Source organism: Phocoena phocoena, chromosome 10, assembly GCF_963924675.1.
Source record: "Phocoena phocoena chromosome 10, mPhoPho1.1, whole genome shotgun sequence".
Taxonomy (NCBI): Eukaryota; Metazoa; Chordata; class Mammalia; order Artiodactyla; family Phocoenidae; genus Phocoena; species Phocoena phocoena.
In genome coordinates, this window is record NC_089228.1 from 76,144,167 (window position 1) to 76,171,027 (window position 26,861).

Here is a 26,861-nt window from a genome sequence, read left to right on the forward strand (position 1 = left end):
TCTGCACTAGGTCTGCCTGGACACCTCACGTCATTGGATGGGGGACCAGATGAAAGTGCCTTGTAAACTGAAAAATAATGCATTTTATATATATATATATATTATATATATTTATATATTATATATATATATATATAAATACTGCTTTATACTTCCTAAGTAACGGCTATGAAGCTATCTGAAATGGACACTTCTATTTTGTTTCTGATTAACTTTCAAAGTTCAGTGACTGTACCTAAAAAACAAAAACAAGCATAAAATCCAACTGGAAGTTTTTGGAGGAAAACGCCTTTTCTCTAGGAAATTTCACCAGTGACTTTTTTTATAAGAGAGTGAACATGGTCCGTCAATGCATCCAAAGTGATTTCATGACATTTCCTTACTCCAATTCAGGTGATTAGAAATGTCACATGAATAATGCGATTTTATGAAAAAGGAAACCATAGTTTGTGGTAGTGAGAGGCTAGTACAACTGACATAATTTCCGACAAAAACTTAACCTTCTACGTTTATGAAGCAATTCCTTTGAATCAAACCCCATGGAAGTAAATCTCTCCATTTAATTGAAGATAAAGATGGCTGTCATGAAACTGCTGAGAGTTTCTTATTATATTCTCAGACTCCGAAATCAGAAAAATCCATTGAATATTGAGCATGATTTCTTCACTGACATTGAGCTCTAATGTCAATTTGCTCCAAAAAATTTTCCTTGATTTTAGGGTTCCCTGTCTTATTCAGTTGATGAAAACTGAGTTAGCGTGATATCGTTTGAGGACTCTCCAGTATAAGAAAGTACATAGTTGCCTGAAAGAGGAAAAAGAGGATAAGAATTATTGCTACTATGTTGGAATCGAGCATAAGACCAAAATGAAAATAAGCCTATGCAATTCCTTACAATTCTGGACAGTGTTAGGAAGAGGTTAGGGTGTACAGCATCTTATTAATGCCATGGAAGCTTACATTTGTCAGATAGCTCTCATCTGAGAAGAGAAGCACTGTATTTTCAGACGTTGGGGAATGAGATTGGTTTGAGATCACTGAATGTTACTGCTGGAAGGAAGCTTAGTGATCTCTTAGTTTTTCTTTTTACTGATGAGGAACAAAGGTCCAAAAAGGTAAAGAGATTTATTAAAAGCCCTCAGGCTGGTGGCAGTGATAACAGGACCCAAAGCGTCTGGATGAGCCCATTGAGCATTTGGGGAGGGAAATATGCTTTTTCAAGTTCCGACACTTGAACTTTATCTGAGATCCAAAGAATTTTGATTGCCCATGATGGATTCATGTTCTTTCTTCCTACCCCTTAGAACCTTTGGTTTGTCGTAACTCACGTTTGTGTTGGAATGGGTTGAAAGTCTTTTTGAATCTGGGTTTGAGAGATGAATCTGATGAGTTTTACTGAAACTCAAGTCACTTAGGCACCAAAGTATTCTTTTAGGTGCCTGCTTTTTCACTCAAACTCCCTCAGAAGGTTACAAATACTCAATGTTTCTTCTGCCAAATGTGCATTTACTTTAAAGCAAATGAGCCACCTACCCAGAAAACAAAATCTCATTTTTGTCACCTAATTTGAAAGTGAAACTGGAGAAGGGGTACAAATCCAGAAGATGCAAAGCCCTCACTGACCACTGCTGCCTTCTGAAAAAGGTCAACAATTTACATTAAAAACAGGGAGATAGGGCTTCCCTGGTGGCGCAGTGGTTGAGAATCTGCCTGCCGATGCAGGGGACACGGGTTCGTGCCCCGGTCCGGGAAGATCCCACATGCCGCGGAGCGGCTGGGCCCGTGAGCCATGGCCGCTGAGCCTGTGCGTCCGGAGCCTGTGCTCCGCAACGGGAGAGGCTACAACAGTGAGAGGCCTGCATACTGCAAAAAAATAATAAAAATAAAAAAAATAAAAACAGGGAGATAAACCACTGTCAGGCGTCTTTACTTTTGGTTTTGGTGTATTTTCCTTTTCAGTGTTTTTCTCTCTTTGGCCTTCCAGTGAGAAAAATTCTGACTTCCTGCTTTGTAGGGTGGGGAGTGTCCTGTCTTGCTTTACTAACTAAAGGTTTGACTTTAATGCAGTCACACATGCTGTAACTCCCTCCTTTTCTTTTTTTTTTTTTTTTTTTTTTTTTTGTTTTTTTTTTTTTGTTTTTGCGGTACGCGGGCCTCTCACCGCCGTGGCCTCTCCCATTGCAGAGCACAGGCTCCAGACGCGCAGGCCCAGCGGCCATGGCTCACGGGCCCAGCCGCTCCGCGGCATGCGGGATCCTCCCGGACCGGGGCACGAACCCGCGTCCCCCGCATCGGCAGGCGGACTCCCAACCACTGTGCCACCAGAGAAGCCCCCTCCTTTTCTTAAGAGTAGAGAATGATTCATTAGTTTCACATTTTCTGGTTCAAGGGATTTTAGTTCTTCAAGACATAAAATCAAAATCACAGAATATTAGAATTTCTGCTTTGAGTAACTAGTCTAACACTTAATTTTTACATCTTGAGAACATTGAAACCAAAAGGTACTAAGTGACTTTCCCGAGGTCACACAGCCAATTGGTCACTGAGTCAGAAATACAGTCAGGTCTGCCAGCTCCTGGGGTCACAGCTTCCTAACCCACAGCCCTCTCCTATGAAATGCAGACCCAGGAAAATTATTTTATAAAAATGCCAGAGGCTAATTTCCTCACTGTTTTTTTAATTTCAAAACGTTATATTATCCTTTGTTAAGAATCTCTAAATATCCATGTAGTTTTTCATGCACTTAAATCGGCTGATTTTTATCACACACAGAAATTTCTGCTTTAGAAACCCTTTCTGAAAGGCCCTCCGTGTCTTGCTAAAAGACGAAAGTCTGAGTTAACGTCAAAAATACAAAACCGAGAGGCAAGTACTTTTGCTCCTAACTATACTGTTCCTTAAGTGGATTGCACTTTTGTGGCAAAGAATGAAAACAAGAATCCTTTGTTTCCATACAAACTTGTCAGTTTGTAGACTGAAGAGCTAAAATTGCAAGTGACAAAGTCAGGTACACCAGCATAAGGGAAAATTCATAAAGATCATTTTACATATTAGAAATTAATGAAGGCTTCCCCGTCTGATTTTCTGGAGAAGGAAAAGTGGTCTGCAGGAGATCTAGACAGGCAGGTAGAGAAAAGGACCCTACTGATTCTAGATATTGGGAGACAAGTCAGACTATAATAAGCAACACCGTTGAAACGTACTTGCTCACAAGAGCACCACAGACCCCCATGCCTGAGCATCCTTGAAGCTTTCCACACCCTTGCATCCATTCATCCATTCACTCATTCATTCAACGGCTCTTTAATGAGTATTGACCACGTGCTGGACATCATGCCAGATACCAGGAATATAACGTGACAGAAACTCAAGGGGTTTACACAAAAGTGGGCTTGCCGCGGGACTGTGTAAAAAAGTGCAAAACTGGAACTTCACGAATTGCCTCCACGGCTGCAGGAGATGATTACCTTTGATGCTTGGTTCCAAAAGCTTAAAGGAGACAACTTGTTGAGTAGCAGCTGTTGCAGCTACAGGGCAAAAAAGAAATAGTGAGGAGCTACACATAGGCAATCGTACAGAGGCAAATCAAGAGCAAAACAACAGAAGGGCTTCCCTGGTGGCGCAGTGGTTGAGAGTCCGCCTGCCGATGCAGCAGACACGGGTTCGTACCCCGGTTTGGGAAGACCCCACATGTCGCGGAGCGGCTGGGCCCGTGAGCCATGACCGCTGAGCCTGCATGTCCGGAGCCTGTGCTCCGTGGCGGGAGAGGCCCGCGTACCACAAAAAAAATTAAAAAAAGAACAAAACTGAAGAGTGTAATTGTTATTTAGTAGTAGTATTTCCCGGAAGCATTTAATAGACGATAAGCATGTGGGTCTGATGAAAGGATTTCTTTTCTTTTCTTTCTTTTCTTTACCTGTAAACAAATCTAGAATGAAACAAAGAGCAACAGTCCCCAAAACCATAATAATTCAGATTCTAGACATTAGTAATTGGCAATAATGGCTAAATCGAAGTTTGAAGTGAAGAGTGTCCTCATCAAGTGAATGGTGCAAACAACAAGATTATTTGGTCCAATCAAGAAGGAGGCAAATTGCTTCTTTGTAAACAGGGGTTTGGAGGCATGGGCAACAATTATGATAATTATAAAATATCCTTATCTTATTAAAACAGAGGCTACATCTTTTAGCTTATTGTCTTTACCTCTCTGCAGAATTGCTCAAAGCTTGGAAAAATAATGAAAGAAGTGGAAGTATTTTTCTCTTATCTTTTACTTACATTGGTCATCCTTCATTAGGAATTCTATTTAATGTTAGAGGCGATGTAATATTTACTACATAAAATTCTAGAAACATACAAATAGATAGGCCTTTCAGCATATTCTAAGTGAATGAATAAATTACGTAAAGGAGCAAAAAAGAAATTCACCCCTAAGGAAAGTTTTTCTGCTGGTTAATTATGCCAAATCATAATTTAAAAGTAAAAACAAGTTTCCCCTTTTTTTCTACAATGTTCACATTATACGTTGTGGTTAGTTCTCTACAGCTCTATTTTCAGCAATGAGTGTTTAGTTTCTTTGTCTCCTGACGGAACCTGCCTTTTGTGAAATTATAGAATTTTATTATGCAGGTACCCATGGTCTAACTTCTTATATATGAATAAGGGCCCTAGAACTGAAGGGGAGGGACTAGGTGCCTGGGTTAAAGGAGAAAGAGAGAAATGAATACACATACCTTACTATCCAAGAGCATTCCAAAACATAAGATGAAAAAGCCCTTAAAAAAAAGAATAAGGCACATGTATTATCTTTTCCTTTTCCAGTAAAGAAAGCATTTATATGTATTACTATTCTATTATATCCCCCAACATTGAAATTATTTCCTTGTCTGTCCCCCTGTTGACTGTGGGTCCTTGAAGGTAAGGATACTGTGTAAACTCCACGATGCCTGGATTAACACAAAGTACACAAACATTTTTTTTTTGGTTGAACATATAATTAAATTATTGTGTGAATAAAGTCTGAAACACACGTGGAGCACCATTTTCCCCTTTGTGTTATCCTAAACCCAAAACAAAGAACTTCCATTTGCTTCTATGTCTTAGTCTTTCTTTAGGCATTAAACAAACATTAACTAAGCGTCTATGATGTCAGCAGTCACTGAAGTCCGACCCCAAGGCCAAGTAGAGGAAGTTGACTGTATCAGCATCCTTTCCATCAGGTCCATCCAGCCCTTGGGTAACCCTTGGCAGAGCCTTTCTTGGACCTTGAAATTCTCCTCCCAGGCAGAGGACCCTCAGTTGGTGCCTGTTCAGACAGCGTGTCACCAAGGGCCCTGGACAGCATTTCCCTAAACCTGCCACCATTAGGTGTGTGCTCTCCGTGATTGCCCTCTGTGCCACCACCTAAGTGTAGCCTGGTTTGTTGCAGTAGGTGGAGAACCAACTGGATTCAGGAGATACCTACTGAGCACTTACTCTGTGCCAGGCACTGCACTAAGTGCTAAATGATCTCATTTAATCTTCACATTTACTCTAAGATACAGGTAATACTATTATCAGATAATTAATATTAATAATATTAATTAATATTAATAATATTATCAGGTACTTAATATTACAGGTAATTAATTAATTAATGAGAGAATTAAGGTATAGAGAAATTAAATAATTGAGAGAATTAAGGTATAGAGAAATTAAATAATTTGTTAGCAGTCACACAGTTGGATAGCATGACTCATTTGAGCCCAGAGCTATTTAACTCCAGAGCTCAAACGTTTAACCACCACTACCCTCAGTCGTTGTCCAGAGGAGACCCAGCAAATATTTCTTGAACCAGGACTGAAGGCTCTCTTCCAGATTCACCAAAACCTAAGGATTGCTTTGCCCACCTACTCTCTGAATACTCTCTGATCACGGCATGTAAAACCCATCCTTGGCAGCAGAGTTTGGCAAACTTTTTCTGTAAAGAGCCAGAGAGTAAATATTTCAGGTTTTGCAGGTCATCCAGTCTCTTACAACTGCTCAGTTCTGCCTGTGTAAGGAAAACAGCCACAGGCCCTATGTAGATGAATGGGCATGGCTGCGTTCCAATAAAACTTTATTTACAAAGACAGTGCTGCCTACAACTGGCCAGGCCCTGCTTTATGGCACATTAGGGACTTCCTCTGCACCATTCAGACTCAAAAAGCACTCTGGGTTTATTTCCCTTTCCCTGTGTGCTTTAACAGACGTCAGCACAAGACAAAGAGGACTGGGTCAACGGCAAGAGAGATCAGTGTTAGCTATGTGAACTCTAACAGATTTAAAACCCTGGAACGGATTACTGAAGAAGCCCAAAATTCTGCTTCGGTGTGAGAATCACTGTTGGGAAGACTGGATCTTATTTTATTTTATTTTTTTCTATTCACTGTTGCCAGGCAATTTGGGTTATAATAGTCCTGCTAGAGGCAGGGAAATGAGATCGATCGCCCCCAGAGTGGTTTTCCCATCCTCAATTCTCTATAATTATTCCAATTACCCGATGATGTAATAGGTTGTTCTCACCGCTCTCACCTGGGATGCATTGAGTGATGCGAAGATAACGTGCCAGGCCACATTCCGGCTGTCAACCATTGTTCCTATGCCAAACCCCCAGGTGAGCCCTAGAAGGGGGGTCAGAACGAGAAGGCTCCTCCCCACGCGGACGACAGTGGCCTTGCTGTCCTGAGCCAGCCTTTCTCCAACAGCGGGCCTCCAGAGCTTCGTGAGAACTAACAGGACCACCACCAGATTCACAGCCACAATAGTCAGGGCGGGACCCGCAAAGGCCAGGAGAGGTTTGCTCCCATCGGACCAGTTAAGCCAACACACATCTTTCCTTTCATAGCCATTGCTGGGTTGTGTGACCGCAATGGTGACGATGGATATAATGAGAGGACACCCATAGCCCAGGCAGAACCCGACAGCCACCAACAAAGGCGTGGTCATGTGGTGGAACACCAAGATAACCCGATAAGCCAGCAGGAAGCCGAGCAGAAGCATCCAGAAGAACAAGGAGAGGTAGAAAAAGTGTGTAAAGAACACTGCAGCTGTGCAGAGTCCAGACGGGTTCGCCGTGGTGTGCACGGAGGCAGCGACAATAAACCAGATGTCTGCGATCAGGAGGCACAGGGCTATGTTCACCATGCAAATGTGACGCGTGTGCGAGGTTTGGCTTCTGTTGACCTGCTTCCAAAACAGAGCTTCGATGGTCAGGCATAAGACGAGACTTCCGATGGAGACCCCCAGTCCCACAAAGGTGATCCATTTCACAACGGGAACAATGGCAGGGGGGACAGAGGGTGACATCAGCACGGAGAAGGAGGTCAGGTGAGTACAGCGGCACGTCACCGAGTCTGGAGTTTCATTCACTAGGTGGCAGCCATTATCGTTCCACTGCGAATGGTTGAAATCCCAAAACACACAATGAGGCTGGCTCAGATTTGATTCTATCTTGGAAAAAGTCAGGAAAATTTCATTGATGGAATAGTTTGGGATAACCATGGATATCATGGGCCCATTGACCTGAGCATTTCCATTTTTGGTAGCAGGTAGAATGTTCCCCAGGGTCAAGGAGGTCATGCTGATGATAGTTTCTGGAAGGGGCTCCTGGAACTGGTCTGACCTAATTAATACATGGCCTCTGATGGGAATGGAGGGGTTTTTTAGGAACATTTCAGTCTGATAGTTGTAACCCAAATTGCTTTGATTTGAGGATGCTGGAATCCCTTTCCAGTTAATGAATTCTCGAGAAAATTCCAGAGGCAGAGCTGTCGAAGGGACCAGAACACTGATGTTTTCCAGTGACGCTAGGACCTGGGACCCGGCATTCTTTTCTTTCTGTAGTAACACTGTCCAGTTGGTTACCGAGGTAGAATTAAGGATGTGGTCAGATATACTGATGACATTCTGAAATACAAGGGTGAGAGTCAGTTTGGATTTTGAGTAAACAGATCAGAGGACTACGGTGGATAGTCGTTAGTCTTAAGCTCAGGAAAACGGCCCAGAGAATTGGCTCAGTTGAGGACCACATTAAAACTCAGCAATGAATTTAGCTCTGGGGCTCCACGCAGTGGAAGCATTGGGTTAAGAAAGGAGGGTCAGGGCTTCCCCGGTGGCGCAGTGATTGAGAGTCCTCCTGCCGATGCAGGGGACACGGGTTCGTGCCCCGGTCTGGGAAGATCCCACATGCCGCGGAGCGGCTGGGCCCGTGAGCCATGGCCGCTGAGCCTGCACGTCCGGAGCCTGTGCTCCGCAGTGGGAGAGGCCACAACAGTGAGAGGTCCGCGTACCGCAAAAAAAAAAAAAAGAGAAAGAAATGAGGGTCAGCAGAATCATGTCAGTTCCACCGTGATCACCCCCGGGAATTCATACTCCGGTTGGGGCTTCGGAGGAGAGGAGGAGAATCCTGCAATGGGCGCTGCAGTGTGCATTTTCTTCCTTCTGAGATGGCAAACGGGACTACATGAGTCCTCAGGCTGAGGGTCCAAGAGTGAAACATTACTTGTAATTGCTTTCCCATATCATGTTTTCTTGCTAATATCAGAAGTTCTAAATTCATGTCATGAATGTTCAAGTTTTAATTCATTCGTATTTACGACTTTTCTTTAATAGAGGAGAATATAAAGCAAAAATCCTTAAACACTGGACATGCAACAAGGAAGCATTGAATTGTTGTGGGTTTTAAGGGTCAGTCTCAGTTTGAGATTCCTTTTCAAGGAATTCCCTGGCAATTCAGTGGTTAGGATTCTGCGCTTTCACTGCTGAGGGCCCAGGGTCGATCCCTGGTTGGGGAACTAAGATCCCTCAAGCAGTAAGGCCAAACAAACAAACAAAAACAATAGCAACAACAAAAACCAGGTTCCTTTTCCAAACGTACCTGAAAGGCAGCGTTTTCTCACCCAGGACCCTCACTCACTCTTACGGGTCTGGTTCCCAGGCATCTGCTGCGGGCGTCTATCCCTCTGGCTGAGTCTTACCCTAACTGAGCCCTCTGTGGCTTCTGGCCCGGATCCCATAGTGAGCTTCTCCTATTGCCCCAGTAACCTCTGCCTTCTTTTTGTTTGTGTTTGCTGCTCTGTTTTTGTCCTTTATTTTTTTTTTAGCCTTTTTGTGTCATCTTGTTTTAGTTGGTCTCTTGTAAACAATGCATAGTCAGACTTTAAAAAAAAAAACAAATCTGAGCATCTTTGATTCAGGGAGTTTAACTTATTCACACTTAATGTCATCTCTGATGTTATGTTCATCTTATACAGTTAAGCAGGATTGTGTGATTATGTAACAATATACATTATATAACCCAATTTTGTAAAATATTATACGCTTTAACATATAAAATGCACACGTCCAAAGTGTTTGGAAGGATATTTATTTAACAAATATTTATTGAGTACCTGCTATGTGTCCCTTGTCCATTTTCTGGGCACTGAGGTGACACGTAAAATGTAAGCAGCGGCTATTCTAGGGTGACAAGATTACATATCACTTATTTTTCTTTTTGTTTCTTTGTATATCTTATAGTGAGCATGTCTCATTTGAGTAATTTTTAAAGTTAATTTTTAAATGTCCAAAGTAAGTCATGAATTCCCCAGTCGAAAAAATGGAGCTCTTAAAATATACTAAATATGATATACTAAAGTCAGAGCTTATAGCCACGGGAAGGAACAACTGCCGACTCAATATTAAATATTAAAAAGTTGGCACCTGTGTCATTCAGCGTCATTCAGGGCAGAGGCTCACGCCTTCCCTTCAGCCAGCTGCTATCCAGGCAGTCTGCCTGGAGGCGGCTCCCTCTAACTTTGAACTCACATAATTGATCCCGGGGGTTGCTTAGACACTGCTGAGGAAGCAGTGAAGCTCACGTCAAGACTGTTCCATGGCTCTTTGGTCCTTTTCAACAGCACCCCATCAACTGGGGCGTCTGCCATTCCTCCTGCAAGATTGAGCATTTAAATTGAGCCATTCAAGCTCAGGCAGACCTTACCTCCATTGTCGAACTGGACACACTGAAGTGTCTTTCTAGGGACAGGGATGAGATATTGCCCAGAATTGACACCACAGAAGCCAGATCCCCAGCTGTGGTTGATGGGTTTTGCTGAATGACCATTGAAAGATTCTGCACCAAGGATGACACGGTTGCCTCAGTGGCGTTGCTGGCAATCACACTGAAATTCTAGGAATAGAAATGGTTATGTTCTAGAAAACAATGAAATGCTTGTGTTTCATCAGACTTAAATCAGATTTCATGGCCACGAATAACCAGCATTTGTATGGTGCATTATAACGTAGGATAATCATATAACAATGATAACAACGATATAATGGCTCTCATTCAGTGCTTTTTATTTTCCATACAGTGTGCTAAACGTTTTACTGGGGATTCAATGATTTCATCTTTACATTACCCTTTAAAGGAGGTACCATGATATTTTCATTTTATGATTAAGGAAATTGAAACTTGAAGAGATTCACTAAGAAGCACTTTTATATAAATTGTTACCCTGATTATACAGAACCTGATGTTCAGTGAGATTCAGTGACTTTCCGAAGAGTACCCAGCTAGGAAGTGGAAAGGTAGGGTCTACTTGGCACTAAATTCTATGTTATATCCATTATACTATGCTGAGAAATCCCTATAGAGGATTTAGAGGGACCTACGTGGAGATTTTGCCACACTTGGTCACTGGATTTGGGGTTTTACTTCTTCCTTGACGCTCCCGTCTGCTTCCACGACACTGAGCTAATTTGGAAGGCAGCCAAGAGGGATATTCCCTTTGTTCAAAGCACATCAACCCAGGATCCCAGATCCCCCCTGTTTTCCTTTTTACTCTTCTCAGCTGACAGAGCTGTTTTCTGCCTAGGGCGCCTGGGATCTGACTGTCCTCACACCCTGGGGTGACCTAGTCCCAGCTACGATTCGTGTCCAGAAACTGGGCCAAAGAAGGCAAGAACAAGGATGAACCTCAGAAGACATCTGCTCCAATCTCCCTCCCCAGTTTACAGATGAGAAAACTGAGGTCCAGAAAGAGAGCAGTAAACCTTCCACGGTCCCTTGGTGAATACTGTGGGGTTCTCTGCTTCCAAAGCAGGGTCTCTGGCTGGGACTGAAGTTCTGCTCACTATGAACTATTTGCAGGATAGTGTCTGTGAGCTGGTCCTGGAGTTCCTCTTCGATGACTTGGGTTTTAAATCCTCACCATTTGCTTCCATCTTTCTATCTACTACATCTTAAGTACTTGAACCTTCCTAAGAGAGCATCACGTGAAGGTCATAGCACTGGACCGGAAATCAAGTGACCATGTTTCTAGTTCAACACTACTGCTACCAGAGGGACCACTAGCCCCTTAGTCTCCCCTTTTCTGATCTATAGAAGGAAGTTGGTGAGGCACATGGCCCTGGAGAGCCACTGAAGTTCTATCATTCTATATGGCTGACTCATTCCCTGCCCCGATTTCTGACAAATGTACTAAGGTTATAGCTTCTGACTTATACCTTCACTTGGATCTTTGATTCCCAGGCTTTCAGAGGCCATCTTCAGCTCTCTTCAGCATTGATTCACACCTCTGCTGTGCCCTCCCCCCAAAACCACCCAATCTTACGTTTCTGAGGTTCTCGGCTGCTACCTAGACTCACTACTCACGCCTACACTCCCTGGGTTTCCCAGGGTCTGATGTCACTGACTTCTGACCAATGAGACAAATTGATACATTTTACCTTCCACCCAGCCATGCTCACTGGGAGACACCCACTGTGAAACTCAAAACCAGGGCAAATCTGCAAGGTGGAAATGCTTTTTTTACCTTCTTCAGTTCTTCCAGCTCAGAGAGCACACACGTCTCCCTGAGGACATGCCACCCAGAGGGTTGGCACCTGGCCGTGATGCTTCCGGAGTAGCCGCTGCTACAGGGAATAGTATACTCATCATTCTTAGACCCAAATCCAAAGACTATGCTGTTACACTGGGCTGGAAAAGAATGGAAACGAAGAAGAAAAATGTCTCTGAATATCTTGACACTCTCTATAAACTATAAAGCAGTACTATTTAAGTCATGTTTTCAGACAAAACCCAGGAGTAGGAGAAGTTTGTCTTTGATGCCCAGCTTCACCCCATCAACCCCTTTTCCTCTTTCCTGATGTCCTACCCTCCCCAAGGCTGGCTCCCTTTCCCTCCAGGTGTCTCATCTATGCCAACAATCTGAATTTAACGGGCTATCAAATAGTTAAGTATTCAGTGAAAATAAGACAGGGTGTGATCCCTCCCAGGAAATATTTTCACTCTTCAAGGGAATGCTGGAAAACCAGAAAATCTTCAAGACACTATGGGACAAAGCAGGCATGATAGGGTTAAAAGATGGGCAGTTGCCATTTGGGGGTGACATGTCCTACTTTGTACCCCTTTAAAGGCTTCTCACATCGTGATCAGCCACTAGTTCCTCTTGCAGCTGGCCCTTCATAATATATTCTTACCACGTTGGGACTGCGAAGAGGAAGCCTTGAAAGGAAGAACCACAAGGGCTATGAATTTTGTTTCTTTTCCCCACTGCTGTGTCTTGAGTGCCTAATCACTTTGGATACTTAGTAAATATTTGTTGAATAAATGTTGAAAGTGGCACAAAGCTTGGTAAGAGAGGTTTAAAACTGAATGTAAAGAATTTTTTAAACATCTGAAGAAAAGAAGTAGGGTGTGTGTGTCTATGTATATCTGTGTGTGTTTGTGTGTCTGGGTGTATGTGAATGACCTGGAAAAAATGCTTTCTCTCCTGGGTCCCTTGGATTATGATTTAGGAATTTCATCAGCCCCAGGGCTCTTCCAGCATGTATACCAGGAAACGATTGCTGACTCATTTCCATCAGCGCCTGCAGTGAATCAGTCTTGTGTGACGTTTACACTAAGAACTGGAGGTCAGCTGACCCATGAGCAAGCGTCTGAAATAGTGGAGCTGAAATTGAGTTTCATCCTGGTCGGGAGGAGAAACAGCTGCTTGTTTCTACTAAAAGTCAGTCTTAGAACAATTCTGTTTCGGGAACATCTCGAATATACAATACAATCTACTAATTAGGCTCCCCTAATCTACTTTCCTACAGAGGACAGGAATCCAGTGTTACCTTTTCCGAACACGCTGAAAGAGTTGTCTTCTAGTGGAAACAGCCGATGCAGGCACGTCTTAGCCTCCTTAGCCACCTGCCCAATGCCTGACAGCAGTTCAGATGTGCTGCTGGAACCAACAACTTCATACCCAGCAATGATGCTTCCATTTCTACAATGATGACTTGGAAAGAAAAATGAGATTCATTCATTCAGTCACTCAAGGCTTATTCTGTGTGGGGATGGCATTGGGTCCGTGGGAATAGATCAAACAGATTTGGTCTTTGCCTTCTTGGAGCTTACGTGCCAGTGGAGAAGGCAAGGCAAATAAGAAACAAATAACCACTATATCTATATCTATATCTATATCTATATCTATATCTATATAAAATCATAATTATATATATATATACAATTCCAAATTTTGTTAAGTGTTATGAGAGACAAGTTCAGGGATAGAGTTACAGATGTCGAAAACAAATTTATGGTTACCAGAGGGTAAGGTGGGGGGAGGGAGATTGGGATGGACATATACACACTCCTATATATAAAATAGATAACTAATAAGGACCTACTGTACAGCACAGGGAACTCTACCTAATACTTTATAATGGCCTATATGGGGAAAGAATCTAAAAAAGGGTGGATATATGTATATGTATAACTGATTCACTTTGCTGTACACCTGAAACTAAGACAACATTGAAAATCAACAACACACCAATACAACTTTTAAAATAAAATAAAGTTTTCTTCATGTAGATCTTTTTAAAAAAAGAATATCAAGTAGACGTGAGGCCCACTTTAAATAAGACTGGTCAGGAAAACCTTCTCTGTGCAGAGGATCTTTGAAGCTGAGACCTGAAGGATGAAAAGAAACAGCCAGTGATGCAAAGAGAATTGGTACAGCGTGGCCAGCACCTGAGAAGGGCTGGAGGCAAGAAAATGCCTGTGAGTCTGACAAACTTCAAGGCTAACGTGACTAAAATTCAATGAGCAGGTGAGAGATGGATAGGAGATGACCCTCGAGAGGTACCCAGGAGCCAGATGGAACAGGGCCTTTGAGTCTGAATTTCATCTTTTATTAAAAGGTTTTATTCTTTTTGAAAAGGCATGGCATGATCAGATTTATAATTTAAGATCATCACTCTGGCTGCTGTGTAGAAAATAGGTGAAGGGAGGAAGCAGAGAAGCAGGAAAACTAGTTAGGAAGGAAAGGGTGGTGCCCTGAACGGATTGAGTAGCAGTGTGTGGGGGGAGAAGTGAACTGGTCAGTTTCAGGTTGTGTTTGAAGATAGAGCCAGAAGACTTGCTAACAGAGCAGATTTTGGGTGTGGGAGAAAGAAACCAGGCAAGAACGACCCCAGGGAATTGAAAAACAAATTGTAGTATATTCATACAATGGATTATTACTGGGCAATAAAAAGGAAGGAATCACTGATACTCAAAAAGCCAAGGATGAGTCTCAAAGGTCTTAGGCTGAGTGAAAGAAGCCAGGCCCCCCAAAAAAACTGTACACTACATGATTCCATTTAGGTAAAGTTCTAGCATAAGCAAAACCAGCCTATGGTGATAGAAATAAGATCAGTGGTTATTTCTGGTAGGGAGGTAGGAATGTGCATGGAGATTGGCTGGAAAGGGGCACAAGGGAACTTTGGGGATAATGGAAATGGTCTGTCTTGATAGGAGGTGGCATGTATTAGTATTTGTCAAAGCTAATAAAGCTATACAATTAAGTTTTGAGCATATCACTGTATGTAAATTATACTTCAATAATTAAGTATAATTTATTGGAAAATAAATTAAGACAGGATAGCTCTAAGATTTGGGTCTGTGCAATTAGAAGAACAGCATCTCTGGAAATGAGATGGGGAAGACAGTGGGAGAAGGAGATGAAAGCTTATGATGGGGGGCAGTTGGAGGACTCCCATTTTGGACATGTTACGTTTGACATGCCTACTAGAAAATCACCTGGAGATGTTAATAGGCATTGGATATTGGAGTCCAGAGTTTGGGGGAGAGGCTGAGGTCAAGTAATAAATTCAGAACCCATCTGTATACAGATGGTATTTGAAGTTATGAAAGCAAGTGAGATAACATGGATTAATTTAGGGTTATTCTCATTTTATAGATAAGAGAACTGAGTCCAAAAGAAGTTGGGTCAAGTCATTAATTATTAATTGAGGGATATGAACCTCTGGCTCTCTAAAGCTCAAATTCTTAATCACTACATTGAACTACGTTGAACTCACAATAAATAAACCCAAATACCCTTTTATGCTGTGATGATCACAATGCCTTTTCATTGATACAGCCCTTCTATAGTGTTTGAAAAGTATTTTTCTATTATTTCATTTTATGTAATGAGGTTAACTCAAATTCCACAGGTGTTAACAGTCCTGTTTGACAGATAAATAAATTGAGACTGTGAGAGACTAAGATTTACTTTAGATCATGTACGTAAAGGGTAAAACCAAAATAGTTGTATTTTATAGACTTATATCTACTTTTACTGTGATTTTGTCTACAAATTATCGGAGACAGTTTGTAAGAGATATGTATATATATATATATATATATATATATATATATATATATATGATGGAATATAAATTAGAAATATAAATAGAAAACCAGGACCAAGGAAAAGAAACATGTGAATATTAAATACAAAACTGTTGATTGAGTTTCAATGCTGTCTGTGAATTCAATGATGGCAAAGTCAAAAACATAAGTTAGATTAATTATATAGACCTTGATATAAGAAAAAAGAAGCAGTGTTTTTCCTAGCACTGAATTTTAAAGAATATTATACATGTGAGCCTTTTTATAGGTACATGAGAGGGCTTAAAGGATAATGTCCAGGACAGTATATTTATAGCAAAAGCTACTGAAAATTTCCTATAGCTATTCTTTAGCTGTGAAAAAAGTATATAAGAAGTTAAGTTCTCTGACCTCTAAGTCACTTCCTCTATCAAGCAGACTATAAATAGCTGGTAATCAATACACACACGGGTAACTAATCAAATAACTTTTGAATTAAAGTGTAAACAAAAGGGTAATTTCCTAATTATCTCTTTATTTGCTGTAGACAATGACTACTGGGCTTTGAACTACGGTGCATACATGATATCTACACAAAAATATAATATTTTACCCAAGGAGCCCCTTCTGGCCCCCAGTTATACAACATCACACCCTCTGTGTTCATGGAAGGAGAAAACGCATCCCTCCTCAACCCACAACCCTTGTCACCACCACTCGCCCCTTCCCATGCATGCACACCACGTCCTCCTGCTTCCTTCCAAGCCATGCGGGTTTCCAATTCTAGTTTCTGATCCATGGCTTCGAGAATGCCATTTAATATTTATATTCGCAAAGGCATTTAAATGAGAATATAGGCTTTCTTCTTAAGATTTTTTAAAGCACCACAGACTTTTATTCAGTTTTAGTAAGAATCCTACTTCAAAAAGCAGTTGACTTATTTTCTGTCAAGGTCACTTGGAAACAGCATGAGGCATCCTGCAGGACGGGTGCATGATTCCAGGGATGCCCTTCTAAGACGATTGCGTTACTTACCGAAATTGGGTGACTTGAACTGACTCAAAACCTTGGATACTCTTGTATGCTTCTTTAAGCTTTACAAAGAGAGCAAAGAGCAATATGTTGATCTTTGTTCCCACACAAGAAAGACATTTGAGCAAAAAATGGTCGCAGACAATAAATAACCAACGGAAGCACCAAGAAAAGGAAAGAGATATGGTGAGAGGTAGTTGCATGTTGTAGAAATACATTTAAAATGATAGCAGAAAATGTACACACACACGCCTCCGTACACGCATATAATTTAATTTTGAGGTTGCTAATAAAGAATGCAGAACCAACTGCTTAGACTAGAGGATGGGTCGGGTGCCAGATAACGTAATAAATTCACCCAAAATCTATTTTCTCCTTCCCCTAAATAAGCCATTGATTTCAATAGATGCTTAAACTGAATCTGCCTGCGGAGTGTTTCTGCATGTCTTCAGTTAGGACCACATCTAAACCACCATCCCAGGTAGAGGTAGTTTTATGTCACTTCATTATGAAGTCCAAAATTTTGGTCAGTAACCCTCTTTAGCCTCTAACAAGAGAGGCTTCTTTAAGGAACAAATCCCAAATGTTAACAATTGAGCTTAGATCATGAGAGCTTTCTTTTGACAAATAAAAATCAGAAAATAATCAAGACGGCTTGATTCACTTATCTTGTTATGAGAATAAGGTGTAACTTTGTGGCTGAAGACTTGCAAAGAATAAAGATAGTGGGAACTTTTATTCTCAAAATAGTGACATTCCCTGCAGCCACAGATTCAATATCAGACCTGAGAATAAAGATCCTTAGTACTTAAAAAAAAAAAAGAAAAGAATCAAGATGGCTTGGTTTAATATTACCCTAACAAATGAGCAAAACTAAACACTAAAGAAATGGGAAGAAGTCAATTGCTTAATGCTCCTTGAAAGAAAATGTTCAAAGTACATCACTTGTGGGCAGAGTGATTAACTACTATGTAATAACTCATTGAAAATGAAAAATTAAGAATATGTGTTAAATAAATATGTTGAATTGGAAACACCTGAACTTACGTTTAGGCAATGATTTCTTTTGTAATAAGTAGAAGGTGCTTACTTGAATTTCAATTCCAGTGGTATATTTGGAGTATATAGCAGAAGATGAATCCAAAAGATCTTTTGTAAATCTTTCATTAATTTTGAAAGTGCCCCAAACCTCTATGGAAAATAAAAAGAAATTTACAAAGATAAAAATTACTCACTTGATATATTATAGCTTAAAATGACAGAAGTCTAATTCAGCCCATCTATTTGACACTGGTACTTCAACTCCTTTCTTTCTTCTTTTTTTTGTCAATTTCTTTTTATGATGAATGTTCACCTAAAGTAATATAGGAAGCATCCATAAAACCAGAATTCTCTTTTGTGGATTTGGAACATAATGGGAAAGTGCGATAATCAAGATGACCTTATAAGCAGGTAAATGAGTAGCCACTCACATGTGGTTATAAAAGGCAGTCACTTATCCCAGTCTAGGCCCTGAGCTTAAACATTGTCCCTATTTAAAAATTAAAAAAAAAAAAAAAATCACTACTTGCTAACTCCAACTTACCCCTTGCTTACCCATCACTGGTGCTTTTCTCCTCTGGGACAGGTTATTCCCCACCTCTGGATGGACAAATCCTGTGTATCTTTCATTCAGGACTTAGTTAAATGTGCCTCTTTAGCAAGACCTTCCCTGGGCCCCAGATGAAAAGAGTCTTCCTCTCCTTTAAATTCTTACAGTACTTTATCCATACCTCCCTTCCAGCCTCTTCACCTACACATCTATCTGTGAACACACCTCATGAATGTGTGTCCCCACTCTACTTTGGGAATCGCCTTGTGAGTGTAATCCCTGTCTGATCCATCTTTGTATCCCCCAAAGATGGATCAGACTTGGACCACTTTTCAAAGTGTAGGCTTTCATCAAAATTTGTTGAAGAGATCACATTGTCTTCTTTTATGTGTTAACAGCCTGGCCTCCCCAGGTAGCTTGCTAATTGATCGACAGCAAGATAAATGCCTCACGGTGACCTGCCAGAATTTGCCCCAGATCTGGGTATAAAGATGGTGTTTAATAAATATGTGTTACTTGAGGCAGGAAGGATTAGGAGTCTGGGATTAGCAGATGCCAACTATTATATACAGGATGGATAATCAACAGGTCCTATTGCATAGCACAGGGAACTGTATTCAATATCCTTTGATAACCCATAATGGAAAAGAATATGAAAAAGGATAGATAGATAGATAGGTAGGTAGATAGATAGATGTATATAAAACGGAGTCACTTTTCTGTACAGCAGAAATTAAACACAACATTGTAAATCAACTATACTTCAATCAAATTATTAAAATAAATAAATAAATAAGTGTTACCTTAACCTGAACTGCTGTGGTTCTGGGAAAGGGATCCAGGGAGACCCAGGAAAGCTGGGCTATTTCAGGTCCTCCTTCACTCTTTGCTCCACTCTACCAAAATCTGGAGCTTCAAGATAACTGGACTAGTCTTTGGGGACGTTTCTTAAAGTCCTTCAAGCTGTCGGAGCCCACGTCATGCGGCTCACCCCATCATCCACTGGACATCAACCTGAGTCAGCAGTAGCTCCCTCAGCGTCCACTGGCTCCTAAACTAGACTTCAACTTTTGTTTGGTTTTGGCAATTCGTTCAACACACATATTTGTTGGCAATTTACAGAATTTCTTTCAGTGTAATCACTAGGCAACCCTCCCTGCCTGCACACCTCTAAATTTTTATTTTCTGGAAATTGATGTTGGCCAAAGAAGTAAACAGAAGGTGGGAAGAAAAACGTTATTTACACAAGCTGTTCCCCTACTTGGAATTTCAGGGAATCTCCCTAAATCTCAGAAGGATCGTAGAATTGTCGAGGTGAGCTGGAGGTACCTCCAGGCTGAACTAGCGCCCAAACATCAGCTCGCATTTCTGAATTTTCTGCACTTACGGAGCTCTCGCTGTGTCCAGCCAAGCCTAGCAGGGTACGTCATCACTGCCCTTCCAACTCCCTGTAAACACTGGCTCTTCTCTGGGAGGCAAAGAGAAACACTGGGGTACAGACCTGGTGGTCCTTCTCTCTCTGTCACATGTGGAGGTGGGAATGGCCCCAGCTCCCCTCTTGGTATCCTTACACACTTACTTGTTCTCTCACAGAAATGGACACTCTGGGTGAGGTTGTTGAGATGACAATCACAGCTCTGGAGAGATCCCTCCGTGTGAAGGTAGCATTTCTGGGGATCAAGGCATGAGGGAGGAAACCAGGAGTAGCCGTCGTCACAGGCACAGCGCAGGACCCCGTTCTGGATGCCACAGTCTGCACAAAAAAACAGAGCTTGGTCTCACGGGACCTGGTTAATAAACTGGCTATGGTTGAGTTCTCATCTTTGGTTCTGATATAGAATCTGAACCGAAAGCTAGAGATATTTCTCTCCAAAAGCTGTAAGGATGAAAACAAGATGGAAACAAGTATGTTTAAGATTAAAGAAACGTCCCACTCGATAGATACTGAGGTTGGATCAGAAACCCAGCTAACATAACAATCAAGTGTCTGGGGCTAGCGTCCAAAAGAAGGATGTGTGCCCAGTCGGTACCACTCACATGGAGAAAGAAGCAGAAGAGGATATGTCGACCTGAGAGTTATTTAAAGGGTTCTAGATGGTATTTGTCCACTGTCTTATCGGAGGCTCCCATCCACCTAGCATCACTCCCCCAGAGTCCCTGTTAGCAATATGGCAAAGGCAGAGAAACCTTTTTGTTGAGAGTCATGATGAAAAATTTTATTAACCAATCCTGTATGCTTGCATTGGACCTAAAACTCCTACTAAGAAACCTTTCCTTTACAATAGACCAAAAAAAAAAAAAAAATGCGGCAAAGTCACCACATACGGTTGTGAAAATATGCACAGTGGTGCGCCATAAATGGTTCTCAAACCTGATCATGTGCCAGAACCTTCTGGGAGGGGTCTCATCCCAAAGTGTATGATTCAGTAAGTCTGGAATGGAGCCAGGGACCTGCACTTCTTTTAAGTTCCCTGATGCTGCTGCTACTGTCGGTCTGGGTACCACACTCTGAGAACCCTTGCTTTAGATAAATCATTTAACTTCTCCTAACCCTATTGTGGTGGTCATTAGTGCTGTTGGCCAGATATCTTTCACAAGCATTTATGCTTTTCAGCCACAGATATTGGGGGGATGATTGATTCCCCAGCATAACCTAACCTCTCCCGACTCACACACCACCTTCCCCATTTCCACTCCCAGTTACCAAAGACTGACTCACACGTGGTGGCCTTTGCTCTGATAATCTTCACCGGCCCCAAAACAGGGCAAGGCTCCAAAAGCTTCAGAAAGTTCTTCACGTCTCTTTTCTCCTTGGAATCTCGATAGGCTACCTGAAGCAGCAGCTCGTATTCCTGGATTGGACCTAGAGAGAAAGAGAGACCGTCGAAGGCTTCTTTTCTCAGGCTGGGAGGGAGATACTGCAGAGCAAGTGACCTCGGAGCGCTTGTCAGATTCAGCCTGAGGGTCACGGACATGGCTTGGTCGCTTCCATTCATCCAGACATGGGCTAAAAATGAACATCCCGAGCAAAGCATCAGATGGTTTACAGGTGCCTAAGACACCTCTCTCCTCCGACTTCAGCCAGGCCAGCTGCTCCGTGCTTTCTGACGCACCCCAGCATCGCCCTCCTGACTTTATATACTTCTCAGGTCACATCCAGAGTCAAGTTTCGGGGTCAAGACTGAAGGGAGAAGAGGTGAGAAAGTCCTGGTCACTCTCCCCGCCTCCTCCCCCATTTCTGGTCTCCTGGACGTATCTCTGATATAAAACCCCCAGTCCCCTCTTTCCTCTCCAAAGAGCCCTTCCTTCTCCTGTACAAATGTTCCACTAATTAGCTGAGTTTGATACTGAGATGAAATGCACAAATAAAACCAAACCAAACCTTACTTGAGCCTTGATGCACCCTCACCTCCACCTTATCGTTTCTGAGCAGTACCTTTTGTTTCCCTGAGAAGAGACCATTAGGTGTTTTGGGCTGGGAGAGAAGAGGAATCGCACCCAGAATTCACTTGGGCACATTCACATGAAACTCTGTATGAAGTTCCATGGGGTCTCAAGATCCTCCCAAGGTCCTCTGTGGACCCCAGGTTAAGAATGTGAAGGGCCTCAGAGAAAAAGAGGCAAAAGGTGAATATCCTTTTTTCCTGGGTCTCATTTTGTGATCATCGGCAGTGAAACCTCTTAGAATCCCTTAGATCTCTCAGGACGGGACCATGCTTTCTACAGGCACAGGTGAGATGGGGAGCTTCTATGAGACTGTCCCATTTCTTAAGGGTTTGGGGGAGCTGGGAGATTTATAGGGAAGAAAAGCAGCTGGATCAATCCCTAGGCTTCTCAGAAGGAAATCCAGAAGCTGCAGCATGTCCCGGGACATTTACAGGAGTCTCCTGCCTGCTGTAGTTGCCACCAACTCACCCCTCCCTGCATCTCCTTAAGGCCGGAAACTCTGTCCCGGCCTTGGGAATTACTCCAAGGGATGTAAGCTAAGGGGAGGCCCAAGCAGGTAATAGGTGGGGAAGCGGGGAAAGAGGAATGGCTCTGGTTCTGGAGCCAGACTGACTGGGCGTTGAATCCTGCCCCACCTACCCACCGGCCTTGTCTCACTATCTGTAAAATAAAGATGGCGATTGTACCTAACTCAGAGGATCTTTGTGAGGATTTAATTCATCTAACACACTTAGAATAGTGCATGGCACTGGTAACAGTTCAATGTATACGTGTGCTTTTACCTTTCCATGGCATTCCAAGTTGAAGCTCTGGTTTCATTTTCCCAAAGAATTGTAGCCTTGCTACAGCATGGTAAGGTCTATGGCCCTATCAGCACATTGCTGGATGGCAGATTCATGGCACCGTAAAAAGGCTTTTGAGGACTGACCCAGGAACCTAACCACCATCTGTGTGTACCATTGTTTCCATGAGGAAATATATACAATGCTTGAAGCATCAGACCCGCAAATCAAATTTCAGACCACAACTCATTCCTAGACTGAAGTCTGTGCCATTCATTACATTATTGGGATCAAGGTGAAGAGGGAAAGGACGAGTATGGAGCAGCTACTGGCTGGTTATGGGACAGGATGCTATGCCTTTATTATATTATTTCATCCTCACAAGGAATTACTGTAATTACCGTTTTATGCATTTGAGGCATTTAATGATGTGCCAAAGATCATAAAACCCCTCAGGAGCACCCCTGGGATTTGAACCCTGCTCTCTGGGCTCCAGGGTGTGCTGTACCATGCTATCTGAGGGAGTCTCACCTAGAGGCTTTTTCTGATTCAAAATGAGTTCTTGCTTTGTTTTGATGCCATCATCACTCTGTTAAGAGAAAAAAAAGAAGAAGAAGAATTACAGCAAGCCTTGATCATATTGTATTTCATAAGGCCTCGTTGGATTTCCCAGATAAACTGAAATCATGGATCTAAAATGCAAGCCAGGGATGGTGGGGGAGGGGGGCAGAAAAGGACATCGCTGAGGCACCTTTTGAGCACAAACCTGAAGGAAGCAGGAAAGTGAGGATCCCTGAGAAAGAACTTCCCAGGAGGAGGAAGGAACAGGTGCAAAGGCCCTGGGATAAGAATATGCCTGGCACGTGAAGACCAGAGTAGCTAAGTGGAGTCGGGGGGGCGGGGCAGGAAGTGACGTCAGAGTATCTCTGGGGAGGCAGGTCCTGTAGATCCTTCTGGGCTGTGGCAAGGGCTTAGCTTTTGCTTGAGTGGGATGGGAGCCTGCTGGAGAGTTCTGAACAGAGGAAAGATGTGCTCTGCTCCACTTTTTAGAAGGCTCAATCCTGCGGCCGTGTTGGGAATAGACAAGCACCGAAGCAATGAGAGCGTTTCAGGAGCTACCGAGATAATATAGGTGAGAGATGATGAAGGTGTGGATCAGGATGGTAGCCATGGAGTTGGTGAGAAGTGTTTGGATTCTGGATATATTTTAAAGAGAAAACCAGAAAAAAAGACCTAATGGTTTAGACGTGGATTATGAGCAGTGTCAAGTGTAATAATAATTTTTCTGCTTAAGCAGCTGGAGAGACAGTGATACCACTTGCTGAGATGGGCAAGGAGAAGCAGGTTTGGTGAGAAAAAACCGAGAGTTTAATTTTGGACATATTAAGTTGAGGGGATATTGGCACCCAACTGGAGATACCAAGTAGGTAGTAGATAGGTGAGTGTGGCATTTGGGGAACAGGTGTGAGAAGGAGACACAGATTTTGGAGTCATTGGCATGCAGAGAACATTAAAACCATGACCCCAGATGAAAGCATCAAGAAAGTGAGTAGAGTGTGGAGAGAAAGGAACCCTCCTACACTGTTGGTGGGAATGTAAACTGGTGCAGCCACTATGGAGAGCAGTATGGAGGTTCCTTAAAAAAACTAAAAATAGTGTTGCCATATGATCCTGCAATCCCACTCCTGGGCATACATCCAGAGGAAACTCCAATCTGAAAAGATACATACACCCCAATGTTCACAGCGGCACTATTTACAATAGCCAAGACATGGAAGCTAGCTAAGTGCCCATTGACAGATGAATGGATAAAGAAGATGTGGCATAGATGTGGAATATTACTCAGGCATATAAAAGAATGAAATAATGCCATTTGCAGCAACATGGATGGACCTAGAGATTATCATACTAAGGGAAGTGTGTCAGAAAGAGACGGACAAATATCATATGATATCACTTATACGGGGAATCTAAAACAATGATACAAACGAACTTACAAAACAGAAACAGACTCACAGACTTAGAGAACGGACTTATGGTCACCAGAGGGGACAGGGGCAGGTGGGGAGGGATAAATTAGGAGTTTGGGATTAACAGATACACACTACTATGTATAAAACAGATAAACAACAAGGACCTACTGTATAGCACAGGGAACTATACTCAAAGTCTTATAATAACCTATAATGGAAAGGAATCTGAAAAAGAATATATATATGTATACATATATATATGTATAACTGAGTCACTTTGCTGTATACCTGAAGCTAACACATTGTAAATTAACTATGTAAACTAAACTAAAATATGTAAATTATTATTTCAATTAAAAAAAGGTTATTGGGGAAAAAAAAGGAAAGTGAGTATAGATAGGGAAGAGGCCAACAAGGACTGCTAATGTCGATCTATATGCTTTTCCTCCATCAAAGAGGCCATAGGAGAGGATGCGCTGAGTTAGAAAACATCTCCAGTATGGCTTAGTCCAAGATCCTGGTTTTTGCAGTCAGGTCCTCCAAGCTCCAAGACATGAAGTGACTCATCCAAGGCCACACAGCTAATGCTGGTATTGTTGAGACAAGAACCTAGCACTTTTGATGCCAAGTCTATGAAATTTTGTCACCGCAGTTGCCTAGAGAGTGACAGACGCTCAAAGTGCCAGAAGGACAGCGGGGAGGTGGTAGAGAAGAAAACGGGACGTACGCAAACTCACCCCCAGGAAGCCATTCCAGCCCTCGGTGATCATGAAGAAGGAGAAGAGCCAGGGCGCAGGAACTCTCATCTTCCCCTGGCCCCTCCTGCTTCTGGACAGGACAAGAACAGCTGGAGTCACAGTCTGTGACTAGACGTGTGCGCCATGCAAGGCTGAGGCACAAAAACAAGTCATTCAAGCCAACATTTTTAAATGCACACAGGGGTAAAGCCTAGCTGGGCTCATCAGAAGCCCTGAGCATATGGTTATATTTTTCCACCAGAGACAACATCACTTCCACTCCCACTGCAGAACTAGTGAATTTTCCTCTTTACAAACCTACTAGAAAATTTCTCCAGAACTCTCTTCTACGTTTAAGTTTGATCTAAGTGATCAAATTTGACTCAACACAGGCTATCTTAAAATCATGGCTTGCTTTTACTTTGTAGTTGGGTGCATTTAACATCCAGCCTTTTATATTTCACTGAGGTTTTCTTTTCATCTCAGTAAAGACAGGCATTCAAATAACCAAGGACCCTAGAACCATTAATATAAAGATAGACTCTGAGTATTTCAGCATAAAAATAATAGTGAACCAATCCAGCAAATTTCCTTGTTCATAGTTCATGTAATCAGCAACCAACTGTGCTCAAGTTCATGGGTATCTTAGAATAACTTAGACAAAACTCAGCCCATAGTCATGGTCACAAGATTTAATCATTTACACACAGGTTATTTGGTGGCAATGAAAAAAATCACGAGTTAGAACTGTTCTGTCCAATGTAGTAGCCACCAGCCACATGTGACAGTCTAATTTTAATTAGAATAAATTTAATTTTAATTAGAATAAAATGGAATGAAAAACTCAATTTTCAGTCATACTAGCCACATTTCAAGTGCTCAATAACCACATTGGCTAGTGGTTACCCCGTTAGGCAGTGTAGACACAGAACACTTTCATCATTGCCAAAAATTTTATTGGGCATGGAATATTACTCAGCCTTTAAAAAGAAAAAAAAATTCCGTCCCGTGCTATGATCATGGATGACCCCTAAGGGCGTTATGTTAAATGACATAAGCCAATCACAAAATGGCAAGTACTATATGATTCCACTTATATGAGGATCTAAAGAAGTCAGACTCATAGAAATAGACAGAAGAATGCAGTTGCCAGGGGCTGGGAGGAGGGGGTAGAGGGGAGTTGTTATTCAGTGGGTATAGAGTTTCCATTTTGCCCAAAGGAAAAGTTCTAGAAATCTGTGGTACAACAGTGTAAAAGTATTTAACACTGCTGAACTTTACACTTAAAAACGGCTAAGATGGTACGTTGTATGTTGTGTGGGGTTTTGTTAACAAAAATTTTTTTTAAAGTTTTATTGGCCAGTATTGACAGAACATGAAGGAATACTTCCCTGTGGCCTTCCTCATAGTTGATGTGGTTAGCAACAAATTGTCCTCAAGTTCATGGTTATCTCAGAATAATTTAGACAAAAGTCCGTAGTCATGGTCATAAAATTCCCTTTCTCTTTACATCTCCATAGGAAAAGATGAAGAGCTATGATTCCCAAGCTCAATAACCCACCATTGGAATAAGTGCCTGGGGACAGCAGCACAGAAGCCCAGGGTTGGTTCTCCAGCCCTTACCTTGCTTCCCGGGTGCACTTTAAACTTCAT

The 26,861-nt window shown here is 42.1% G+C and overlaps 1 protein-coding gene across 1 annotated transcript; it reads right to left on the minus strand.

Annotated features, from left to right (window-relative positions):
* Positions 1-730: 730 nt before the first annotated feature.
* Positions 731-26,861, minus strand: ADGRF1 (adhesion G protein-coupled receptor F1). The gene is given in 15 exon segments (XM_065885473.1): positions 731-804; positions 1,329-1,395; positions 3,468-3,527; positions 4,734-4,775; positions 6,553-7,926; positions 10,001-10,189; positions 11,817-11,980; positions 13,123-13,274; positions 16,682-16,740; positions 17,769-17,869; positions 19,849-20,022; positions 20,989-21,132; positions 23,030-23,087; positions 25,209-25,337; positions 26,832-26,861. Coding segments are annotated over 15 exon segments (2,817 nt in total).